Source organism: Schistocerca americana, chromosome 4 (assembly GCF_021461395.2).
Source record: "Schistocerca americana isolate TAMUIC-IGC-003095 chromosome 4, iqSchAmer2.1, whole genome shotgun sequence".
Taxonomy (NCBI): domain Eukaryota; kingdom Metazoa; phylum Arthropoda; class Insecta; order Orthoptera; family Acrididae; genus Schistocerca; species Schistocerca americana.
The window spans coordinates 769,663,966-769,686,081 of NC_060122.1; the positions used below are offsets into that span (position 1 = coordinate 769,663,966).

Genomic DNA, 22,116 nt, shown 5'->3' on the forward strand with positions numbered 1-22,116 from the left:
CTCCGTTGGATCTTCTCTCTCTCTTCTATCAACCCTCTCTGGTACGGATCCCACACTGGTGAGCAATATTCAAGCAGTGGGCGAACAAGTGTACTGTAACCTACTTCCTTTGTTTTCGGATTGCATTTCCTTAGGACTCTTCCAATGAAATTCAGTCTGGCATCTGCTTTACCGACGGTCAACATTATATGATCATTCCATTTTAAATCACTTCTAATGCCTACTCCCAGATAACTTACGGAATTAACTGGTTCCAGTTGCTGACCTGCTATATTGCAGCTAAATGATAAAGGATCTTTCTCTCTATGTATTCGTAGCACGTTACACTTGTCTACACTGAGGTTCAATTGCCATTCCCTGCACCATGCGTCAATTCGTTGCAGATCCTCCTGCAGTTCAGTACAATTTTCCATTGTTACAACCTCTCGATATACTACAGCATCATCCGCAAAAAGCCTCAGTGAACTTCCGATGTTATCCATGAGGTAATTTATGTAAATTGTGAATAGCAACGGTCCTACGACACTCCCCTGCGGCACACCTGAAATCACTCTTACCTCGGAAGACTTCTCGCCATTGAGAATGACATGCTGCGTTCTGTCTAGGAACTCTTCAATCCAATCACACAATTGGGCTGAGTCCATGTGCTCTTACTTTGTTCAATAAAAGAATGTGGGGAACTGTGTAGAACGCCTTGTGGAAGTCAAGAAACACGTCATCTACCTGGGAAACCGTGTCTTTGGCCCTCTGAGTCTCGTGGATGAATAGCGCGAGCTGGGTTTCACACGATCGTCTTTTTCGAAACCAAAAAGAAGATTTCTAGGTTCCAGAAAACTCGTTATACTCGAACATAATACGTGTTCCAAAATTGTACAACTGATCGACGTTAGAGATGTAGATCTATAGTTCTGCACATGTTCTGCACATCTGTCGCGCGACCGCTACGGTCGCAGGTTCGAATCCTGCCTCGGGCATGGTTGTGTGTGATGTCCTTAGGTTAGTTAGGTTTAAGTAGTTCTAAGTTCTAGGGGACTGATGACCTCAGATGTTAAGTCCCATAGTGCTCAGAGCCATTTGAACCATTTTGCACATCTGTTCGACGTCTCTTCTTGAAAACGGGGATGACCTGTGCCCTTTTCCAATCCTTAGGAACGCTACGGTCTTCTAGAGACCTACGGTACACCGCTGCAAGAAAGGGGGCAAGTTCCTTCGCGTACTCTGTGTAAAATCGAACTGGTATCCCATCAGGTCCAGCGGCCTTTCCTCTTTTGAGTGATTTGAATTGTTTTTTTATCCCTCTGTCATCTATTTCGATATCTACCGTTCTGTCACCTGTGTGACAGTCTAGAGAAGGAACTACAATGTAGTCTTCCTCTGCGAAACACCTTTGGACAAAGGCATTTAGTATTTCAGCCTCTAGTCTGTCATCCTCTGTTTCAGTACCATTTTGGTCACAGAGTGTCTGGACATTTTGATTTGATCCACCTACCGCTTTGACATAAGACCAAAATTTCTTAGGATTTTCTCCAAGTCAGTACACAGAACTTTACTTTCGAATTCATTGAACGCCTCTCGCATAGCCCTCCTCACACTACATTTCGCTTCGCGTGATTTTTGTTTGCATCCAAGGCTTTGGCTATGTTTATGTTTGCTGTGAAGTTTTAAATATCTTCTCATTGCTTTGACTTAACGTTTGCATTTCAGCTTTAAAATTAACGAGGACGAAAATCAAACTCCTTTTATATAAAACCTTCATTAAATTCACTTTCATAACTTTTAAAATCACTTGTAAATATCTCATCTTTTAATTTGTTACTTTTATTTTGCCTTTAAACGTACTACATGTTCCTTTGCTGAAAAGCGGGTTGATTATACCGATGACTGCCTACTACCAGCCCACGTGAGCTGAGGGGGATGACTTCTCAAAAAAGAAAAAAAAAGGGAGCTGATGTATACATACTATTATGACTCCGATGTAATCAATTGCGCATGAAAATTTTTTGCTTGGGCAATTCCATACGATTAAATAGTGTTTTATAATTTAACATAGAGTATTTCTAACTAATATTAATGACCTTGAACATTAAGGTAACTGTATGCTCCCACTATGCCACCTCTTGTATGCCTGTAAACGTTTGAATAGAGTTTGTAGCTGATGCCCTGCTTAAGCACATATTTTATTGAAACGCACTGAACACATATTGTAAGTGTTTGTGAGCAAATTTTTACGTTTTATCACCTGACACTGTGCAAGTAACAACTCTCATTCTTATTTTAATTATATATACATATATATCTGATAGTGGCAGTCAATAGTTGCTGATGAAGAGGCAACTATAAACCTTTCAAGTCCATCCACACGAGTGTGTGTTTGCAGGAGACAGTTGATCACATATTCAGCAGTCTCTTACTGCTTGTGTTATGACTTCGTTCCTCACAAGAGATATATGATCAAATTTAGTGTCTCTGGACTATCGTATCAGTTGTGCGACTAAATTCGCGATTTCCTTTCAAAAAGGTCACAGGACGTAAGAATCGACGAAAACTGACAGAGTAAAACAGAAGTGCTATTGGTGTCCGACAAGGACGTTTTATTGGCTCTCTGCTCTTCCTAATCTATATAAACAATGTAGAATGCAATCTGAGCAGCACTCGTACACTGTTTGCTGATGATGTTGTCATTTGCCCTCTAGTAAAGTCATCATAAAATCAAAAACAAATGGAGTCACGATACCTGTATGCTGCAAAACGTGAAATGAACTCTAAATAAGAAAAAGTGTGACGTCCTTCACGTGAGTACCAAAAGGAATCAGCTAAATTTCGGTTACACGATAAATCACATAAATCTAAAGTCCGTTAGTTCAGTTACTAATATCTTAAGCTGGAACGAACACAAAAATAATTTCTTTGGGAACCAAAGCAAAAGATTGGTTTTTATTTGCAGATCACTTATAACATTCAGCAGGTCTACTAAAGAGACTTCCGACACTACATCTGCCTATCCTTTGCTAGAGTACTACTGTGCGATACGGGATGCTTACCCGATTTGATTGACGGAGGACATCGAAAAAATGCTAGGAAGGTCAAGTCATTTCGTATTATAGCGAAGGGTGTGTCACAGATAGGATCCGCGAGTTGATTGGAAATCTTAAAATAAAGGCGCTCTTCGTTGTGGCTAGAGCTTTTCACGAAATTCCAAACACCAACTTTCTCCTCTGAATGCGAGAAGATTTTATTGTAGTTATTCAACAAAGGGAGAAATGGCCATCACAATAAAATAAAAGAAATCAGAAAGATTTAAGTATTCATCTTTCCCACTCGCTGTTCGGGAACAGAAGACAGAGAAATTGTCTGAAGGTGATTTTATGTATCTTCTGCCACTTACTTCAATGTGGATTGCAGAGTAGTCTTATAGATACAGACGTAATTGTTAGACTGATTTAATACGTTGGGGCTGCCATAAGCTTAATATTCAGAGAGAGTCAATGCTGTCTCGTGCATTTGATTATCACAGTTGATGGGGCAAAAGTACCAACGCCATTTTGGGTCGGCACTTGCTAAAAGATCAATAAACCAGAATGTGATGTTCCTCATAAGTGTTCAAAAAGGTACACAGTCGCAAAAACATGCGTCGACGGTAAGCAGTCATATTAATCCAGTTTTATACGGAGCGGATGACGCGATTTTGTGTGGAGCCCATGGCTACGTTCACTGTTTATGCACCGTTCAATACAGTGCTATCCATGCAAAAACAGCTTTCGTTATTTTCGGTGTCACATGCGCCATTGCTAAAGTCGCTGGATGTTTGCGCTACGCGGAGCGTGTGAATTTCAAACGGTTATTTCCAGATGGCAAACGAGAATCGCAATAACGTCGTGTTTTGTGTCAGCGACCGTTCGCCGCTTGGGTTTACGAGGGCACGATTATATCGCGCAGACTGTGCCCACACACATGTGCTGCAGAATTGTTCACGTTCCGTTTTATTTTGGCCAGCGTGTAGTTGTTAAAGCAGAAAAACTCGCCACACATTCTTTTTTTCAATTTTTTTCGTGGTATAGCATGAGCTGGCACCATGTTCGTAGGTAACATGCGAAAAGGAACGCATCTCGATCGATTATTCACTTTCAGTTTAATAATAATGGGACTTTCATTACTATCCTTTCACGAAGGTTCGTACAGAGGTACTAATGAGTGTAAGTCACGTGCACGAAGAAAGAAAGGACAAAATTAATGTATTGGTTTTGAAAAATCATGAAATTTATGCTAGGCTGGGTCTTGAAGTATATCAATGCAGGATCGGTCCGTTTTATCCTGTCGATAAGGTAAGATCTTTGGCTGCTGTTGTACGTAATCTTTCCAGATATATATGACGATCACATACAACTGCAGCAAGAAGATCACAAACGAAAGCAGCCATATATATACGCTACAAATCAAAAATCCAAGTGTTTGGAACTGCAAGAAAAGCATTACACGGAGTATTATCATATAGGTTTAGCAGCTGCAAGAGAGAAAGTGACAGATGTAACAACAGTAAATAAAAATGAGAAAGTAAACAGATGTAACAACAGTAAATAAAAATGAGAAAGTTATCGATGCTGGTTTGTAATCAGGTCAAAAAATTTTGAAGAAAATTAAAATATAACAAAACAAAAAAACGTGGCGAAATGACTAAGGAACTATCAGAACGGGATGGAAATCGGTAGATGTAATGTATATGTACAAACAAATTATTACAATTTCAGAAAAAGTCGGCGTTCTTCTTCAAGAGAAAGAGCTTAACAATTTGAGCAAGTCAGTAACGCGTTGATCCTTATGCAAGCAGTTTTTCGGCTTCACAGTGATCGATAGAGTTGTTGGAAGTCCTCCTAAGTGATATAGTGCCAAATTCTGTCCAACTGGATAGTTAGACCGTAAAAATCCTGAGCTGGTTGGAGGGCGCTGCCCATAATACTCCAAACGTTCTGAACTGGGAGAGATGCGACGACCTTGCTGGCGAAAATAGAGTTTGGCAAGTACGATGAAAATCAGGAGAAACTTTCGCCTTGTGGGGGCGGTCATTATCTCGCTGAAATGTAAGTCCAGGGTAGGTTGCCACGAAGGACAACACAGCGGGGCAAAGAATATCGTCGAAGGCGCCGTGGGTTCCTGTTATGAAATGAAACGCCACCCTAGAATATTAATTCTGATTATCGGTCTGCATGGTGGGTGGCAGTCAAATGGCTCTGAGCACTATGGGACTTAACATCTGAGGTCATCAGTCCCCTAGAACTTAGAACTAGTTAAACCTAACTAACCTAAGGACATCACACACATCCACGCCCGAGACAGGATTCGAACCTGCGACCGTAGCAGCCGCGCGGTTCCAGACTCAAGCGCCTAGAACCGCTCAGCCACACCGGCCGGCGGGTGGCAGTCAGCGTGGTATGCCACCACTGCGCAGGGTGTCAGCACATTCGTCTTCCTGGTCACCAGGGCTTAGTCCCAAGTGGAACTCTTCACTGAGGAGAATTGTACTGCACGCATAGACATTACATGCCGAATGTGCCCTACGTCCCTGCATATGGGATTGTTGGTCTACAGCAGTCCATGGCAGTCAATGCAAGGGCGCCGCTACCTGAGCCCCTCTTTCTGTGGGCCTCCTGTTTATGGTTGTTATGGTCACTGGAGCACCAGTTCCGCGTCGAATCGTTTATAATGGTGTGCCACGGACACACTGAGGGCGTCCCTAACGATTGCTCGGTGCTCACGTTCTGTCATCTCTCTTCGCCGACTGTTTCCTTCTTGACGCTGTGTTCGGCAATTTTCCACCCTTCGCTGCCAGACATCGTCCAATAGTGGCATTGCTCCTATTCAGAGGTCGAGCGATTCGCCGACTGCTACAACCGGCTTCTTTGAGCTAACTGCGTGCCCTCTCTCACATGCTGACATCTTCATGTATTGTACATGCGGCTGTCTGTGGACATAGTTATATCATGTGAACCGGGGACCTAGAAACGACGGAGAGGCTCCGTCCCCACCGCAGCCGCAGTGGTCCACAACCCCACGACGACTACCGCAGTCCACTTCATCCCTCCACCGCCCCACACCGAACCCAGGTTATTGTGCGGCTCGGCCCCCAGTGGACCCCACACCCCCAGGGAAAGTCTCACACCAGACGAGTGTAACCCCTATGTTTGCGAGGTAGAGTAATGGTGGTGTACGCGTACGTGGAGAACTTGTTTGCGCAGCAATCGCCGACATAGTGTAGCTGAGGCGTAATAAGGGGAACCAGCCCGCATTCGCCGAGGCAGATGGAAAACCGCCTAAACACTATCCACAGACTGCCCGGCTCAACGGACCTCGAGACAAATCCGCCGGGCGGATTCGTGCCGGCGACCGGCGCTCCTTCCCGAACGTAAAGGAGTGCGTTAGACCGCACGTCCAACCGGGCGGGCCGTGGACATAGTTACTTTCCAACTGAGTACACAAATAAAAATCGCGAAGACTTTATACCCTGGTTTCGACGTGTCTTCGGTTTATTATCCTCGCTAGCTGCTTGGTGAAATTGCCCTGCGGCGTCACTCGTTAATCGAACGGCCGCCAGTGACCAATTTGCACAACTCCTTCGCAGTGCGTCGTTCTTTTTATTGTCTTATGTAAATGCTTAAATGAAGCTGTGTACTGAATGTGACACAGGCGAATGGCCCGAAGACTTCCTGGTGTGGATTTCGGATGGCTCCTTCCAGGTCACCCCCACTTAGGTTGGTATCTGAAGCATCGCGGTGAGAGACCTGTTCTATGTTAAAATTTCGTTCTTGTCCCATCACCATCGCTGACGCTCCAACATGCGAAGAGGCTTCAGCGAGGGGAGCCCGCCTCATCTCTACTTTCCCTGGCTGCTTGCTCCCTCCTTTCCGCTCTGGCTATACACTTGATAAAGTGTCCTTCGTGTGAACAGCTGCATTAGAGTAACATGCTGTAGCTAAATTTTCTGTAAGATATATGCCCGTGTGTGTGCTCCAATGTTTTAGTTAACTGCAATGCACCTTTGCCACTGCTAGGATCTAACTTAAATACAAGCAACAGGTTCAGGTGAGCAAAATGAACTACTTCCTCAATGAAAAAGACATTTATTTGTTTGCCTCTGAAAAATATGTAAAGTTTTACTTAGCTGAGAAACTGCGGCAGGGAGGAAATATGTTGCACGTTGTAACACACAACTAACAGGAAATTTACCATCAACAAAATTACACGAGACGAACCTTTCCAGCAAATCGGCAAATAAATTTGAATTGCTTGTGGAAGGGATAAAATATTTAATCATCCTCGTTGCATATGAATCAATTTGCACAGTACAAGCCCCCGAAAAAATGTACGCTACTGGCCATTAAAATTGCTACACCAAGAAGATGACGTGCTACAGACGTGAAATTCAACCGACAGGAAGAAGATGCTGTGATATGCAAATGATTAGCTTTTCAGAGCATTCACACAAGGTTGGCGCCGATGGCGACACCTACAACGTGCTGACATGAGGAACGTTTCCAACCGATTTCTCATACACAAACAGCAGTTGACCGGCGTTGCCTGGTGAAACGTTGTTGTGATGCCTCGTGTAAGGAAGAGAAATGCGTACCATCACGTTTCCGACTTTGATAAAGGTCGGATTGTAGCCCATCGCTGTGCGGTTTATCGTATGGCGGCATTGCTGCTCGTATTGGTCGAGATCCAATGACTGTTAGCAGGATATGGAATCGGCGGGTTCAGGAGGATAATACGGAACGCCGTGCTGGATCCCATCGGCCTCTTATCATGAGCAGTCGACAGGCATCTTATCCGCATGGCTGTAACGGATCGTGCAGCTACGTCTCGATCCGTGAGTCAACAGATGGGAACGTTTGCGAGACAACAACCATCTGCACGAACAGTTCGACGACGTTTGCAGCGCATGGACTATCAGCTCGGAAACCATGGCTGCGGTTACCCTTGACGCTGCATCACAGACAGGAGCGCCTGCGAGTGTGTACTCAACGACGGACCTGGGTGCACGAATGGCAAAACGTCATTTTTTTCGGATGAATCCAGGTTCTGTTTATAGCATCATGATTGTCGCATACGTGGTTGGCGACATCGCTGTGAACGCACATTGGAAGCGTGTATTCGTCATCGCAATACTGGCGTATAACCAGGCGTGATGGTATGGGGTGCCATTGGTTACCCCTCTCGGTGACCTCTTGCTCGCATTGACGGCACTTTGAACAGTGGACGTTACATTTGAGATGTGTTGCGACCCGTGGCTCTACCCTTAATTCGATCCCTGCGAAACCCTACATTTCAGCAGGATAACGCACGACCGCATGTTGCAGGTCCTGTACGGGTCTTTCTGGATACAGAAAATGTTCGACCGCTGTCCTGGCCAGCACGTTCTCCAGATCTCTCACCAATTTAAAACGTCGAGTCAATGGTGGCCGAGCAGCAGGCTCGTCACAATACGCCAGTCACTACTCTTGATGAACAGCATGGGCAGCTGTACCTGTACACGCCATCCAAGCTCTGTTTGACTCAATGCCCAGGCTTATCAAGGCCGTTATTACGACCAGAGGTGGTTGTTCTGGGTACTGATTTCTCAGGATCTACGTACCCAAATTGCGTGAAAATGTAATCACATGTCAGTTCTAGAATAATACGTATATTTGTCCAATGAATACCCGTTTATCATCTGAATTTCTTCTTGGTGTAGCAATTTTAATGGCCAGGAGTGTACTTCAACAATGCAAAAGACATTTATGCTGTTTTTCTCTGAAAAATATGTAAAGGTTTCTTAGCTGAGTAACCGCGGCAGGAATGAAATCTGTTACACGTTATAACACACAACGAACAGGAAATTTACTATCGACGGAATTACAGGAGACGAACCTTTCCAGCAAGTCGGCCAAGAAATTTGAATTGCTTGTGGAAGGGATAAAATATTTAATCATCCTCGTTGCATATGAATCACTTTGCATAGCACAAGCCACAGAAAGAATATATTTCCCCAACAGCTTTCATCATTGATCGACTCCCCACCCCCTCTCCCCCCTCTACGTTGTCCAAAAAGATGGTGGTGGTCCCGCATTTCCCAACTGGAATCAACTATTATTGTAGTGGTAGACCCGCGACAGCAGGCGCTCGCAGACAGCCCGCCAGCGAGAGGTGAGCGGCACGTGTGTGTTCAGCATGTACTGACCTCCTTGCAGCGAGGGGTAGACGTAGAAGCCGGGCTCCTGCACCCAGGAGACGACGCGCACCAGCTCCCTGACGAAGGACGGCACCACGCAGCGCAGCACGGCCGTGCAGCCTCTGGGCGCCCCCAGCACCTCCACCTCCACCTTGTACGCCTGCGCCACCACTGCAACAGCACAACACGGCGCACTGCGTTATCTGGCAGCAGGCATGGTGACGTACTGCAGCCTGTCCGTCACCACCTGAGGTAGACTGTGCTGCCTGGAAAAAAATGTAAAATTTCCAGAGGACATGAAGTATCTTACTTGTATACACCGTTGATGATGATATAAAAGATTGGAAATAGCAATTCTTTGTGCCAGATAGAAAAGTAGCCACCAGCATGCTGAAGTGTTTTGAATAACACGAGTTTGGGTGTTGGTCTGTGCCCTTGTAAACTACCAACGCAACTAAGAAACTCGCTGTACGACTGCAAAACAAATCCCTAATAAACTCGGAGGTGTTATTGCATTATTCTTATCAATTAGAATTTTAATAATTTTACCATTTTATAATAAAACACCATTCCGAGGTATTCAATTCTATCCTATCAATCAGATTTTATTCTGTACGACTGCAAAACACAGGCATCTGATGCAAGGTTTACTAATGCAACTGGCAATTTTCCTTCTTTATCCCCGTCATCTTGCATTGCTATGATTTACAGTCCTGTTCGCTCAAGATAATTTTTTTACCTACATACTGTCGTAAACTAATTGGCCTCCGATACGAATGCATATCATTGCGTGATTTCAGTTGATGGGGTGATATTTTTCTGTGGATGTGCACCACAGTTTTTACGATTGGAACGATCTGAAGATGGCTGTAGAAACCAACCAAAACTTATCATCGTGCTGTAATTGTGAACTGAATATTCCAGTCAGGCCATAAAAAGTTATTAGGATTAATGTTTTTATGTTATAATAAATTATATTGAGACTGTCGTCTCCTCCCCGATAATGTCAGGCTTCACTACAGCAATTACACTGCCGACGTTTCGACCGAATTGCTACGGTCCTCGTGAGGGTGGTTGACTGCTGGGTGCCGGTGAATGTATTCTCCTATGTACTGTCTATTTCGGTTATCTAGTGGCTACCGACGTCACATATATCTTGGGTGTAACTGAACAGTTTTAATAGATGTTGCTGTGGAGGGGTGTGGCTGCTTAGTACGCTGTTGCCTGTGGTACCCTGGTGGCTGATTGGAAGGCAGCTGTAGTAAATGATTGGTAGATGATAGTGTATCGGCTAGTTGTTGCTCACGCCACTCTAGTAAGTGAGTGGTAGGCGACCTCTCATTGGTGATTGTAAGGCAATAGCAAATTGGCAGCTTGTATTCAGGAGGCGGTGTTTTCCTTCAGCCAAGGGTTAGCGCCATACGGCAGTTCTCTCGCAGCCGCTGTTGCTACTGTTAAACTTGTGGCAAGTTGTGCTGCTGGCTGGTAAACAGACACGCTCCGTCGTGATGGGATCACTGGCAGCCAGGCCGTAGAATTGTCTTCAGTGATGAGTCCCGCTTCGAACTGAGTCTTTATGAGCAAGACGTGTCTGGGGAATCTCCGGACAGCAGTGTGAGCTGTGCAAGTTGAGAGCTTCTATTGGTTATCTTCCTGCTTGCGAAACCCTACCTTGGCAACAAGGTGGTCAGATCTGTCTTCAGCAGAGAACGTTCGGAGCATCACGGGTAGGTTCCTCGAACCAGTTCGGAATTCTGACGTTCTAACGTGCCAATTGGGCAGAATCTGGCGTGATATCAATCAGTAGGACACCCAAAAACTCTTTCCGCTCTATTGATTTGCTCAGTTTGTAAAACTCCTTCTCTTGAGTTAATTATCCATTTTTTTCTGAAATTGTAATCATTTTAAAAGTACTACTGATTTCCGTCCCATTTGGATGACATCTTTTCTGGTGCGTAGATATTTCTTTTCGTTACTTTGATTCTATCCCACAGAGTGAATTTCAAAGAGTAATTATGTCTCCATATTTCGCGTTATATTCTTCAAATCCGCAAGTATCTTGTACTTTCAAAAATAGCCTATGATATTCCTCGGCTGTTAAACAATCTCATACCACAGCTCATCAGAATCGGTATAGAGATTTAGTCGTGAAAGCATAACAGATAAAGTTACTTCCGCATTAGTTTTGTAATACTAGTATGGATTTACTGGTCCCGGTTCTGAGTGTTGGCTCATTCTGAAGCGGTACCTAGAAAAATAAATAAATAGGAAATATAATATAAAACAGAGCTCTTGTCAACTGTTATTACAACTGTATTCATTCCACACAAAACTAAAATGACAGTTATTCCCCGCTTCTTAATGTACGGTATTTCGGTTTGCTTGTACCTGTCGCATTTCGCGCTTCTGTCTGCATGACACCTGTTTCCGCTACGTCTTTGAAGCCCAATGTTTACTCTTGAATTAGCCCCCTCAAGAAACACATTGGCTATCTAAGCCTATATTTCGCACTGCGAGTGTGATTGGGATCTGACAACATTGTAGAATGTGTCTACATCTGGAACCGTTGTAATAATCTAGTTGCTTCCTGGAGTGAAACAGAATTATCCTCCTGAATGCCCTAGATATTTTCTTGGTTTTTCAAATAATATCGAAAATCAGTACGGAAATCTAAAGATAATTTTTCTATCATAAGTCTTTTTGCTACATTTTAGTAACCAGTACATCTAAAGGTAAGAACAAGTGATATTCTAGAATTCACATGCAATGTGTCTACCTCCGGTACGCCAAGTATATAACCCAACTACATGTGGATTTCGGTGATGTGGTGGATTGATAGTAAGTCGGTATTGTTCAGATCTTGGTTCGATTTCCACTTGGGATGACCATTTTTAACAGACACTAATCGCTGCTATTCACCTATGTCGTCAAGCACATTAAACAAGACGTTGATACCGAGCAGAGGCGGAGAGGCGGAAGTCATAGAATTTAGAAATTCGGTCATCCGTGAGCTATAGTTAATGAAACAGTCGCCATGTAGGGCCACTGGCCACTTGTTCCATATTTTTTGTTTGCATTTAACATGTTGAAAATACTTGTGCTGGACGGGGATTCAATCACGATTCTTCCCTTTCGCGGGATTTGATTCCTTTGTGACGATATGATTCTATCAACTCGTTGTTTCCTCAAGGTTACAGGCTCCTCATTGACTCCCTGTCTCGATTCGAACCCCGGTCTGATCAAATATTTTCATCATTTCTTTTTAAGCTCTCGCATGTGCACACTTAACTGCTAGTGAAAAATAGTTTTGATTTTAATAGTGTCTCCGTGAGTCGTCAGCAATAACAATAGGTGACTGTTTCGACTCTTAGACACACAAAGTTTCCTTACATCACTTCAAGATCAAATTTTTCACTCCTAGCTAGTGATGAAAAAGAATCCGACAGTTAATGTCTGCCGGCCGTTGTGACCAAGCGGTTCTAGGCACTTCAGTCCGGAACCGCGCTGCTGCTACGATCGCAGGTTCTAATCCTCCCTCGGGCATGGATGTGTGTGATGTCCTTAGATTAGTTAGGTTTAAGTAGTTCTAAGTCTAGGAACTGATGACCTCAGATGTTAAGTCCCATAGCGCTCAGTGCCATTAGAACCATTTTTAGTTAATGTCTCGTCACGTGTATTCAAAGGTGATATGTGGGGCATTTGACTCAAGGTCAGCACTGAATTTTATCGTTATTATTTCTAGTACAAACGTGCGGACATCTCGCTACTTTCGAACAAAATTTATATTTAACGTCCATTCTTGAGTAAAAACAACGGCGACAGGTGCCACGCTCGAACCTCGGTAGGTAAAACTATTCATTCATCTCGTCGTTTCATGTTCAAAAATCTCTGCTGAAAAATTCAATATCTGTGTTATGATCGTGCTTAGTTTCCCATCCGATTAGGTGCTGGGTTCGCATCTCCGTCTAACACAAAACTTATATACCGTGAACTTTGTCACTTATAAATGTAAACGTATTCCACACCTTTTATGGATATTTAACAGGGCTAGTACTTACTAGGAAGGAGTCCCGGTGTAGTATAAAGCATTTCGTAAGGTAATTTGAAGTGCAGATTTGCTGGTATTAGATAAATATTAGATACTTCACTTCATTTTATGCTTAGTCAGCAACGACTGACAGTTGTGTCGAGTCTCGATCAGGCGAAGTGTTCCGTACTTTGAAATGGCTATAGATGCTGGGTTTGAATCCATATCAAGCACAAAACAGTCCGCCATGCGTTTAATACTGAAACATATGAACAATCAGCTGCGCATGAATGAATTAAAGTTTTAATGTACTTTTGTGTTAGATAACGAGGCTGACAGATGACTTGCAAACTGCACCTGCCATCGTGAGTAAGTTGGAGTTACTAGCGGTACGCTGTTAATGGAACGCTGTCGCTGTTAATTTCATTTGTCTAACTGGTTTGTTTACTAACCAATTTGTGTAAAACCACTCGCCAAACAAACAACAGAAAATGAGTGTGCAGAAAACCATTTAAAGAGCAAGAATACTTCGAATCATCACAGAAATCTGGTAGTCTATATACCCTTGCAAGATATCTTATTCACAAAGATTTATTTTTGATTTAAGGAATACTGTTTGATTTATGTGGTAGAGCTACGGGCATTAGTCGTCTCACATACTAATGACATTAATAACGTTTTTGAAATGTCGCTTATTGTATTACATTTGAGTTTACAGGCGTTGCGCAGTACTCTCCCATTTCTAATTACGTGTTTCCTGATATGTGCAGAATCGTGGTATTACATTACAAATGCAGTAATTGCTATACAGTAACTAGTGGTAATTTGTGATAGAGTCCGCAGCTCGTGGTCGTGCGGTAGCGTTCTCGCTTCCCGCACCCGGGTTCCCGGGTTCGATTCCCGGCGGGGTCAGGTATTTTCTCTGCCTCGTGATGACTGGGTGTTGTGATGTCCTTAGGTTAGTTAGGTTTAAGTAGTTCTAAGTTCTAGGGGACTGATGACCATAGATGTTAAGTCCCATAGTGCTCAGAGCCATTTTTTGTGATAAAAATTTTGTACATTTAGATGACTGTACCGAAAAGAAGTTAGGGGATCTGTAAGAAAATTACGTTATGTGAGCTGTATGTGAATCAGGCAAAATGCAGCTCGGTTCGTACGAATACTTTTGAGCATGACAGTAAATGCCACATTTCTTATGCACTATGAACATTTTTATCATGGCGCTAAAGGTTGGCGTGGGGCACTGATGGAAAAAGTGTAGATAAACATAATTTATTGTGTTAATAACCTGTTTCATATTTAGTACATCTTCGTGTGTCTGCGATTAAACAAAACAAGAAATCAGACTAAAGTTATACAATATTAACGAATTGAAATAGGCAACTCACACAGATAACAGACTTATATTGAATGCTCTCCGAGTTGTGCTAAAGTCATGACAAAGATGCTGTGGTTGCCGTATGTAATGTTAAAAAACCAAGTCGAAAATATGATCATAAATATTCTGCCGACTGCCTGGAGGAAATATGGCGAGCAGACACTGCATGCTGCGTACAGTAGTCTGAACAGACGGAGCCGCTCCACTACAGAGGTTAACATGTGCACATAGTACTTGGCCTCTGCCTTGTACAACAGGTGACTGTACCTTAAGTACAGGACTGGTATTAAAGGGTAAAAATATATCAGAAACGCTAATTACGAGTGGTTTATTAAATAAAAAATTTTTGAAATAAAATAAGAAAAAGGAAAAAAGAACTTTTAATGCCTAGATCGTACTTTTTTATCACAATTAAAGTAGAATAAATAGATTCGGTTGCTATCTGAAAACATCTACATATCGTTCAATATATGAAAAAACGGTGAGTATGCATTGGAAAGCATCACTAGCTTTAGTCATGCAACTATATGCATTTGTAAACACCAGAACAATAACAGCATGTAGTTTGGAAACACATCACCGTGAAAAAGCAAGATTGTAGATGGTAATCTTGCAGATGATAGTAATATAGAAGAATGCCCAGTTACATGAATAAAACAGTTGCATATACCGATCTGGCGGTAATATCTGCTATAATATTGCAAATAAGGAGTTTTTCATCTAACTTCTACTCGTGCATCTGCACATTTTCCTACACTACCATTATCTAGTGCGTTTACGGTTTACAACCTGGCTTGCTCACCGTGATGTGTTTTTAACTACGTACTATTACGGTTTTGGTATTTATGATTGCAAGTTCTTGCATGACTACAGATAATGATGCTTTCAAGTGCATATTCACTGCTTTTTCACATTCTGAACGATCAGAAGATGGCTGCTGACAGCAACCGAAACTAGCTATCGCACTTTAATTGTGATATGAAAATGGCGCTGTAGGCACTAAAAGCTTTATTTATTTACTTTAAAAATATTTTTTTAATTTTTTGTCATCAATCTACTGACTGGTTTGATGCGGCCCGCCACGAATTCCTTTCCTGTGCTAACCTCTTCATCTCAGAGTAGCACTTGCAACCTACGTCCTCAATTATTTGCTTGACGTATTCCAATCTCTGACTTCCTCTACAGTTTTTGCCCTTTACAGTTCCCTCTAGCACCATGGAAGTCATTCCCTCATGTCTTAGCAGATGTCCTATCATCCTGTCCCTTCTCCTTATCAGCGTTTTCCACATATTCCTTTCCTCTCCGATTCTACGTAGAACCTCCTCATTCCTTACCTTATCAGTCCACCTAATTTTCAACATTCGTCTATAGCACCACATCTCAAATGCTTCGATTCTCTTCTGTTCCGGTTTTCCCACAGTCCATGTTTCACTACCATACAATGCTGTACTCCAGACGTACATCCTCAGAAATTTCTTCCTCAAATTAAGGCCGGTATTTGATATTAGTAGACTCCTCTTGGCCAGAAATGCCTTTTTTACCATAGCGAGTCTGTCCTCCTTGCTCCGTCCGTCATTGGTTATTTTACTGCCTAGGTAGCAGAATTCCTTAACTTCATTGACTTCGTGACCATCAATCCTGATGTTAAGTTTCTCGCTGTTCTCATTTCTACTACTTCTCATTACCTTCGTCTTTCTCCGATTTACTCTCAAACCATACTGTGTACTCATTAGACTGTTCATTCCGTTCAGCAGATCATTTAATTCTTCTTCACTTTCACTCAGGATAGCAATGTCATCAGCGAATCGTATCATTGATATCCTTTCACCTTGTATTTTAATTCTACTCCTGAACCTTTCATTTATTTCCATCATTGCTTCCTCGATGTACAGATTGAAGAGTAGGGGCGAAAGGCTGCAGCTTTGTCTTACACCCTTCTTAATACGAGCACTTCGTTCTTGATCGTCCACTCTTATTATTCCCTCTTGGTTGTTGTACATATTGTATATGACCCGTGTCTCCCTATAGCTTACCCCTACTTTTTTCAGAATCTCAAACAGCTAGCACCATTTTATATTGTCGAACGCTTTTTCCAGGTCAACAAATCCAATAAAAGTGTCTTGATTTTTCTTTAGCCTTGCTTCCATTATTAGCCGTAGAGTCAGAATTGCCTCTCTCGTCCCTTTACTTTTCCTAAGCCAAACTGATTGTCACCTAGCGCATTCTCAATTTTCTTTTCCATTCTTCTGTATATTATTCTTGTAAGCAGCTTCGATGCATGAGCTGTTAAGCTGATTGTACGATAATTCTCGCACTTGTCAGCTCTTGCCGTCTTCGGAATTGTGTGGATGATGCTTTTCCGAAAGTCAGATGGTATATCGCCAGACTCATATATTCTACACACCAACGTGAATAATCGTTTTATTGCCACTTCCCCCAATTATTTAGAAATTCTGATGGAATGTTATCTATCCCTTCTGCCTTATTTGGCCATAAGTCCTCCAAAGCTCTTTTAAATTCCGATTCTAATACTGGATCCCCTATCTCTTCTAAATCGACTCCTGTTTCTTCTTCTATCACATCAGACAAATCTTCACCCTCATAGAGGCTTTCAATGTATTCTTTCCACCTATCTGCTCTCTCCTCTGCATTTAACAGTGGAATTCCCGTTGCACTCTTAATGTTACCACCGTTGCTTTTAATGTCACCAAAGGTTGTTTTGACTTCCTGTTTGCTGAGTCTGTCCTTCCGACAATCATATCTTTTTCGATGTCTTCACATTTTTCCTGCAGTCATTTCGTCTTAGCTGCCCTGCACTTCCTATTTATTTCATTCCTCAGCGACTTGTATTTCTTTATTCCTGATTTTCCCAGAACGTGTTTGTACTTCCTCCTTTCATGAATCAACTGAAGTATTTCCTCTGTTACCCATGGTTTTTTCGCAGCTACCTTCTTTGTACCTATGTTTTCCTTCCCAAACTCTGTGATGGCCCTTTTTTAGAGATGTCCATTCCTCTTCAACTGTACTGCCTACTGCGCTATTCCTTATTGCTGTATCTATAGCGTTAGAGAACTTCAAACGTATCTCGTCATTCCTTAGTACTTCCGTATCCCACTTCTTTGCGTATTGATTCTTCCTGACTAATGTCTTGAACTTCAGTCTACTCTTCATTACTACTATATTGTGATCTGAGTCCATATCTGCTCCTGGGTACGCTTTACAATCCAGTATCTGATTTCGGAATCTCTGTCTTACCATGATGTAATCTAATTGAAATCATCCCGTGTCTCCCGGCCTTTTCCAAGTATACCTCCTCCTCTCGTGTTTCTTGAACCGGGTATTTGCTATTACTAGCTGAAACTTGTTACAGAACTCAATTAGTCTTTCTCCTCATTCATTCCTTGTCCCATGCCCATATTCTCCTGTAACATTTTCTTCCACTCCTTCCCCTACAGCTGCATTCCAGTCGCCCATGACTATTAGATTTTCGTCTCCCTTTACATACTGCATTACCCTTTCAATATCCTCATACACTTTCTCTATCTGTTCATCTTCAGCTTGCGACGTCGGCATGTATACCTGAACTATCGTTGTCGGTGTTGGTCTGCTGTCGATTCTGATTAGAACAACCCGGTCACTGAACTGTTCACGGTAACACACCCTCTGCCCTACTTTCCTATTCATAACGAATCCTACACCTGTTATACCATTTTCTGCTGCTGTTGATATTACCCGATACTCATCTGACCAGAAATCCTTGTCTTCCTTCCACTTCATTTCACTGACCCCTACTATATCTAGATTGAGCCTTTGCATTTCCCTTTTCAGATTTTCTAGTTTCACTACCACGTTCAAGCTTCTGACATTCCACGCCCCGACTCTTAGAACGTTATCCTTTCGTTGATTATTCAATCTTTTTCTCATGGTAACCTCCCCCTTGGCAGTCCCCTCCCGGAGATCCGAATGGGGGATTATTCCGGAATCTTTTGCCAATGGAGAGATCATCATGACACTTCTTCAATTACAGGCCACATGTCCTGTGGATACACGTTACTTGTCTTTAATGCAGTGGTTTCCATTGCCTTCTGCATCCTCATGTCGTTGATCATTGCTGATTCTTCCGCCTTTTAGGGCAGTTTCCCACCCCTAGGACAAGAGAGAGTCCTGAACTTCTATCCGCTCCTCCGCCCTCTTTGACAAGGCCGTTGGCAGAATGAGGCTGACTTCTTATGCCCGAAGTCTTCGGCCGCCAATGCTGATTATTTATCAAAATTTAGGCAGTGGCGGTGATCGAACCCGGGACCGAGTACGTTATGATTATGAATCAAAGACGCTACCCCTAGACTAATTATGAAGTTAGAGAACGATCGTTACATGTGGATAACATAGTTACAAAAGATGCATTGTGACTGAAAATGTAAAAGAGTTAAAGCAACCAAACTAGTGTTTTTCGTCGTATGATGAAAATATAGTGACGGGTGAGCTGTGTTTAGCTTGCTGTAATTATTTACTATGGTTACACAAAGTTGTGTCGTCATCAGGTCGATTACGACATACGATTTACTGCAGAAACGTCTCTGCGGTAACTGCATGCGGTATAACAGAACCAGTAATTGTGATCCTTCAAAGTGATCATGACTATAGAATAAAAGCCGTTACAACAAATAAAGTCTTATCATTGAAGGAATAAACATACTGAGAATAACTGAATTGTGTCGTTCTCGTGCGTTATTAACAAACTAAAAGCGAGCTGTGCTGTATCTCCTATATTTCTGTGCTATAAAAGAACATACGGTAAAGCTCATACAAGTTTTCACCGACGTTAGAAGTATAAATCAGCGAATGATGAAGTAACTGCACGCAGAAAAGCAGAAAAAAAACAGTAAAAGTGTTCACACAAAGTGACTGTACGCTATGAATAAAGGCGATCACAAGAAAACGTGTTGGACAATGGAAATGCTAAAACAGCCAAATTGGATAGTTTAAGTTGTTTATTTACAGTTAAAATCTATCATTTTGTAGAAGTACGAAACTGAAATCAAAGATTAAAAAACCACTACACAATTAATCGAAAGAACTGAAAAATCGGTACTTGGAAATGTTAACAACACAAATGCCCACAATAACAAGGAAGCAGGTGACTCTGCTTTCTCCAAACTGCGTCGTCATTTGCATGGGTAACAGAAAGTACATAACTATAAACTACAAAGTAATTATGTAAAGTTCATCAAGAACGGTAATTAAGATGTCATAAAACGATCATAAGCCATGAATAACATAGTTTCAAATTATGCATTCCCACTGAAAACATAAATGACCTAAAATAACCACACTGATGATTGTCATATGCTGTGAATAAAATTACGAAAGAGCTGTGTTAAACTGGCCACAATTATTTTCAATGGAAGATAACGCATCTCTTTCAACTACGTTATTCATGACTTATGATCGTTCGTGATATATTTTACTCTTTAATATAAAGACTGTACTTAAGGTTTTGCCATTGCTAGTAACGATTATGGTCGCACATTCAGCTGTCGTTAAGGTGTAGTAGCTTTAGCCTAATTTCCTGTTCTGTTTAACCGCAGGCAACCTGAGGATTTTTTACGAGCAAAACCGGTCGTAGCACAATAAATGACTAATACATGGGAGCTGGTTTTCGTTAATCATTAACATTAGTGTGTGCTGTGGTGCTCAACATGATCTAGATTATAAAGGAACGTTCTCACTATCCATCAGCAGCCGGTGATATTTTGTGAAAAATGACCTTAATTAGAAGTATTCAAGTTGCAAAGAATCAGTTTTAAGGCTTACTGTAAATGAAATACAGTAAACATGTTAACTTCAGAATTCCTTTATCGTTTTAGACCCTTCAAGGACGATTGTTTGAGTATTGTAGGCATGATTCACAATTGCCCTCACAATTTCTACCCTCCCTGTACCTTTCTGTTATTTTCCTAATTTCCAAAGATTCTCTTCTGCGAACTCCGAATTTTGAGTCCCAGTCCGCCAGGAATATTCACAACAACGCACTCCAAGTTAGAGCGCGATTGATTCATTTTATAAACAACCCCAGATTTTGGCTAATCAGGTTATCTGCGATACCCTCTCTTGTATCAGCAGACAGCCCCATCTTTTCCAATGACCATCGTGGCAATCAATCGCGATCACTGAAGAACAGACAACATTGCGTATCGTTCTGCCTATGGTCCGTCAGTGTACGAAGTCACGCTTACTGCCGAAGGGGAGGCCTAATGGCAGCCGCTGGCGAGTGTTCTTTGACGCCCTGTAGTGTTGCTGGACGACAATTCCGGACATGGTCGCCGGCCGCTGTGGTCGAGCGGTTCTAGGCACTTCAGGCAGGAACCACTCGGCTGCTGCGGTCGCGGGTCCGAATTCTGCCTTGGGCATGGATGTGTGTGATGACCTTAGGTTAGTTAGGTTTAAATAGTTCTAAGTTAGGGGACTGATGACCTCAGATGTTAAGTCCCATAGTGCTTGGAGGTACTTGAACCATTTTTGACCCGGACATGGTTTCCTATCCTCGATGTGCTCCTCATGACAACCACTACAACCCATCGCAGTTTGTCGGAACATTTCTAGGATACACTGTACGGCTTAGTCCGTCAGCTCACTGTCCGCGAAGGGTAGGGTTATGGGATAGAGTGACGATCCGTTACACAGTTTTAATCTGTCAGGCAGGTTTGTGTCACCTAAAAAATTCCGGTTTTCCTGAAACTGGTGGCTTTTTCTTAAAACGGGTCGCTAAACCACAGCGTTTTGCTCTCAGAATCCGTGAAAGAGGTCTGTTTTATTTAACAGTAAGATTAATTTCATTTGGAGTTTGATATTATCTTTTTTTATCATTTAGGTTTGTGTACCTCGGAGTCGGTAACTGAAAATGGGTCATTACTATGATTTGAACCAACAGTGGTATGACAAGGCTAACATTAAATCTTCCTGGGAGATTAAAACTGTGTGCCGGACCGAGACTCGAAGTCGGGACCTTTGCCTTTCGCAGGCAAGTGCTGTACCAACTGAGCTACCCAAGCACGACACACGCGCCGTCCTCACAGCTTTATTTCTGCCAGTACTCGCCTCCTACCTTCCAAACTTTACAGAAGCTCTCCTGGAAACATCCCCTTGGCTGTGGCTAAGCTATGTCTCCGCAATATCCTTTCTTTCAGGAGTGCTGGTTCTGCAAGGTTCGCAGGAGAGTTTCTTTAAAGTTTGGAAGGTAGGAGGCCAGGTAATGGCTCTAAGTAAACCTGTGAGGACGGGGCGTGAGTCGTGCTTGGGTAGCTCAGTTGGTAGAACACTTGCCCGCGAAAGGCAAAGGTCCCGATTTCGAGTCTCGGTGCGGCACACAGTTTTAATCTGCCAGGAAGTTTCATATCAGCGCACACTCCGCTGCAGAGTGAAAATCTCATTCTGGCAAGTCTAGCATTATTCGATGGATTTCCTAGCGGAGGCTTCATTCTGGATGTAGAAGTGGCTTTCAGCCTCGGTGGG

General features: G+C 42.6%; 1 protein-coding gene across 1 annotated transcript in view; it reads right to left on the reverse strand.

Moving 5' to 3' along the window:
* The window catches only part of LOC124613790 (Down syndrome cell adhesion molecule-like protein Dscam2), a 197,609-nt gene that overhangs the window by 97,816 nt on the left and 77,677 nt on the right, over nt 1-22,116 (reverse strand). Inside the window, exon 2 of the mRNA XM_047142511.1 lies at nt 9,209-9,370. Coding sequence (XP_046998467.1) covers nt 9,209-9,370 — 162 coding nt within the window. The remainder of the gene's footprint in view (nt 1-9,208; nt 9,371-22,116) is intronic.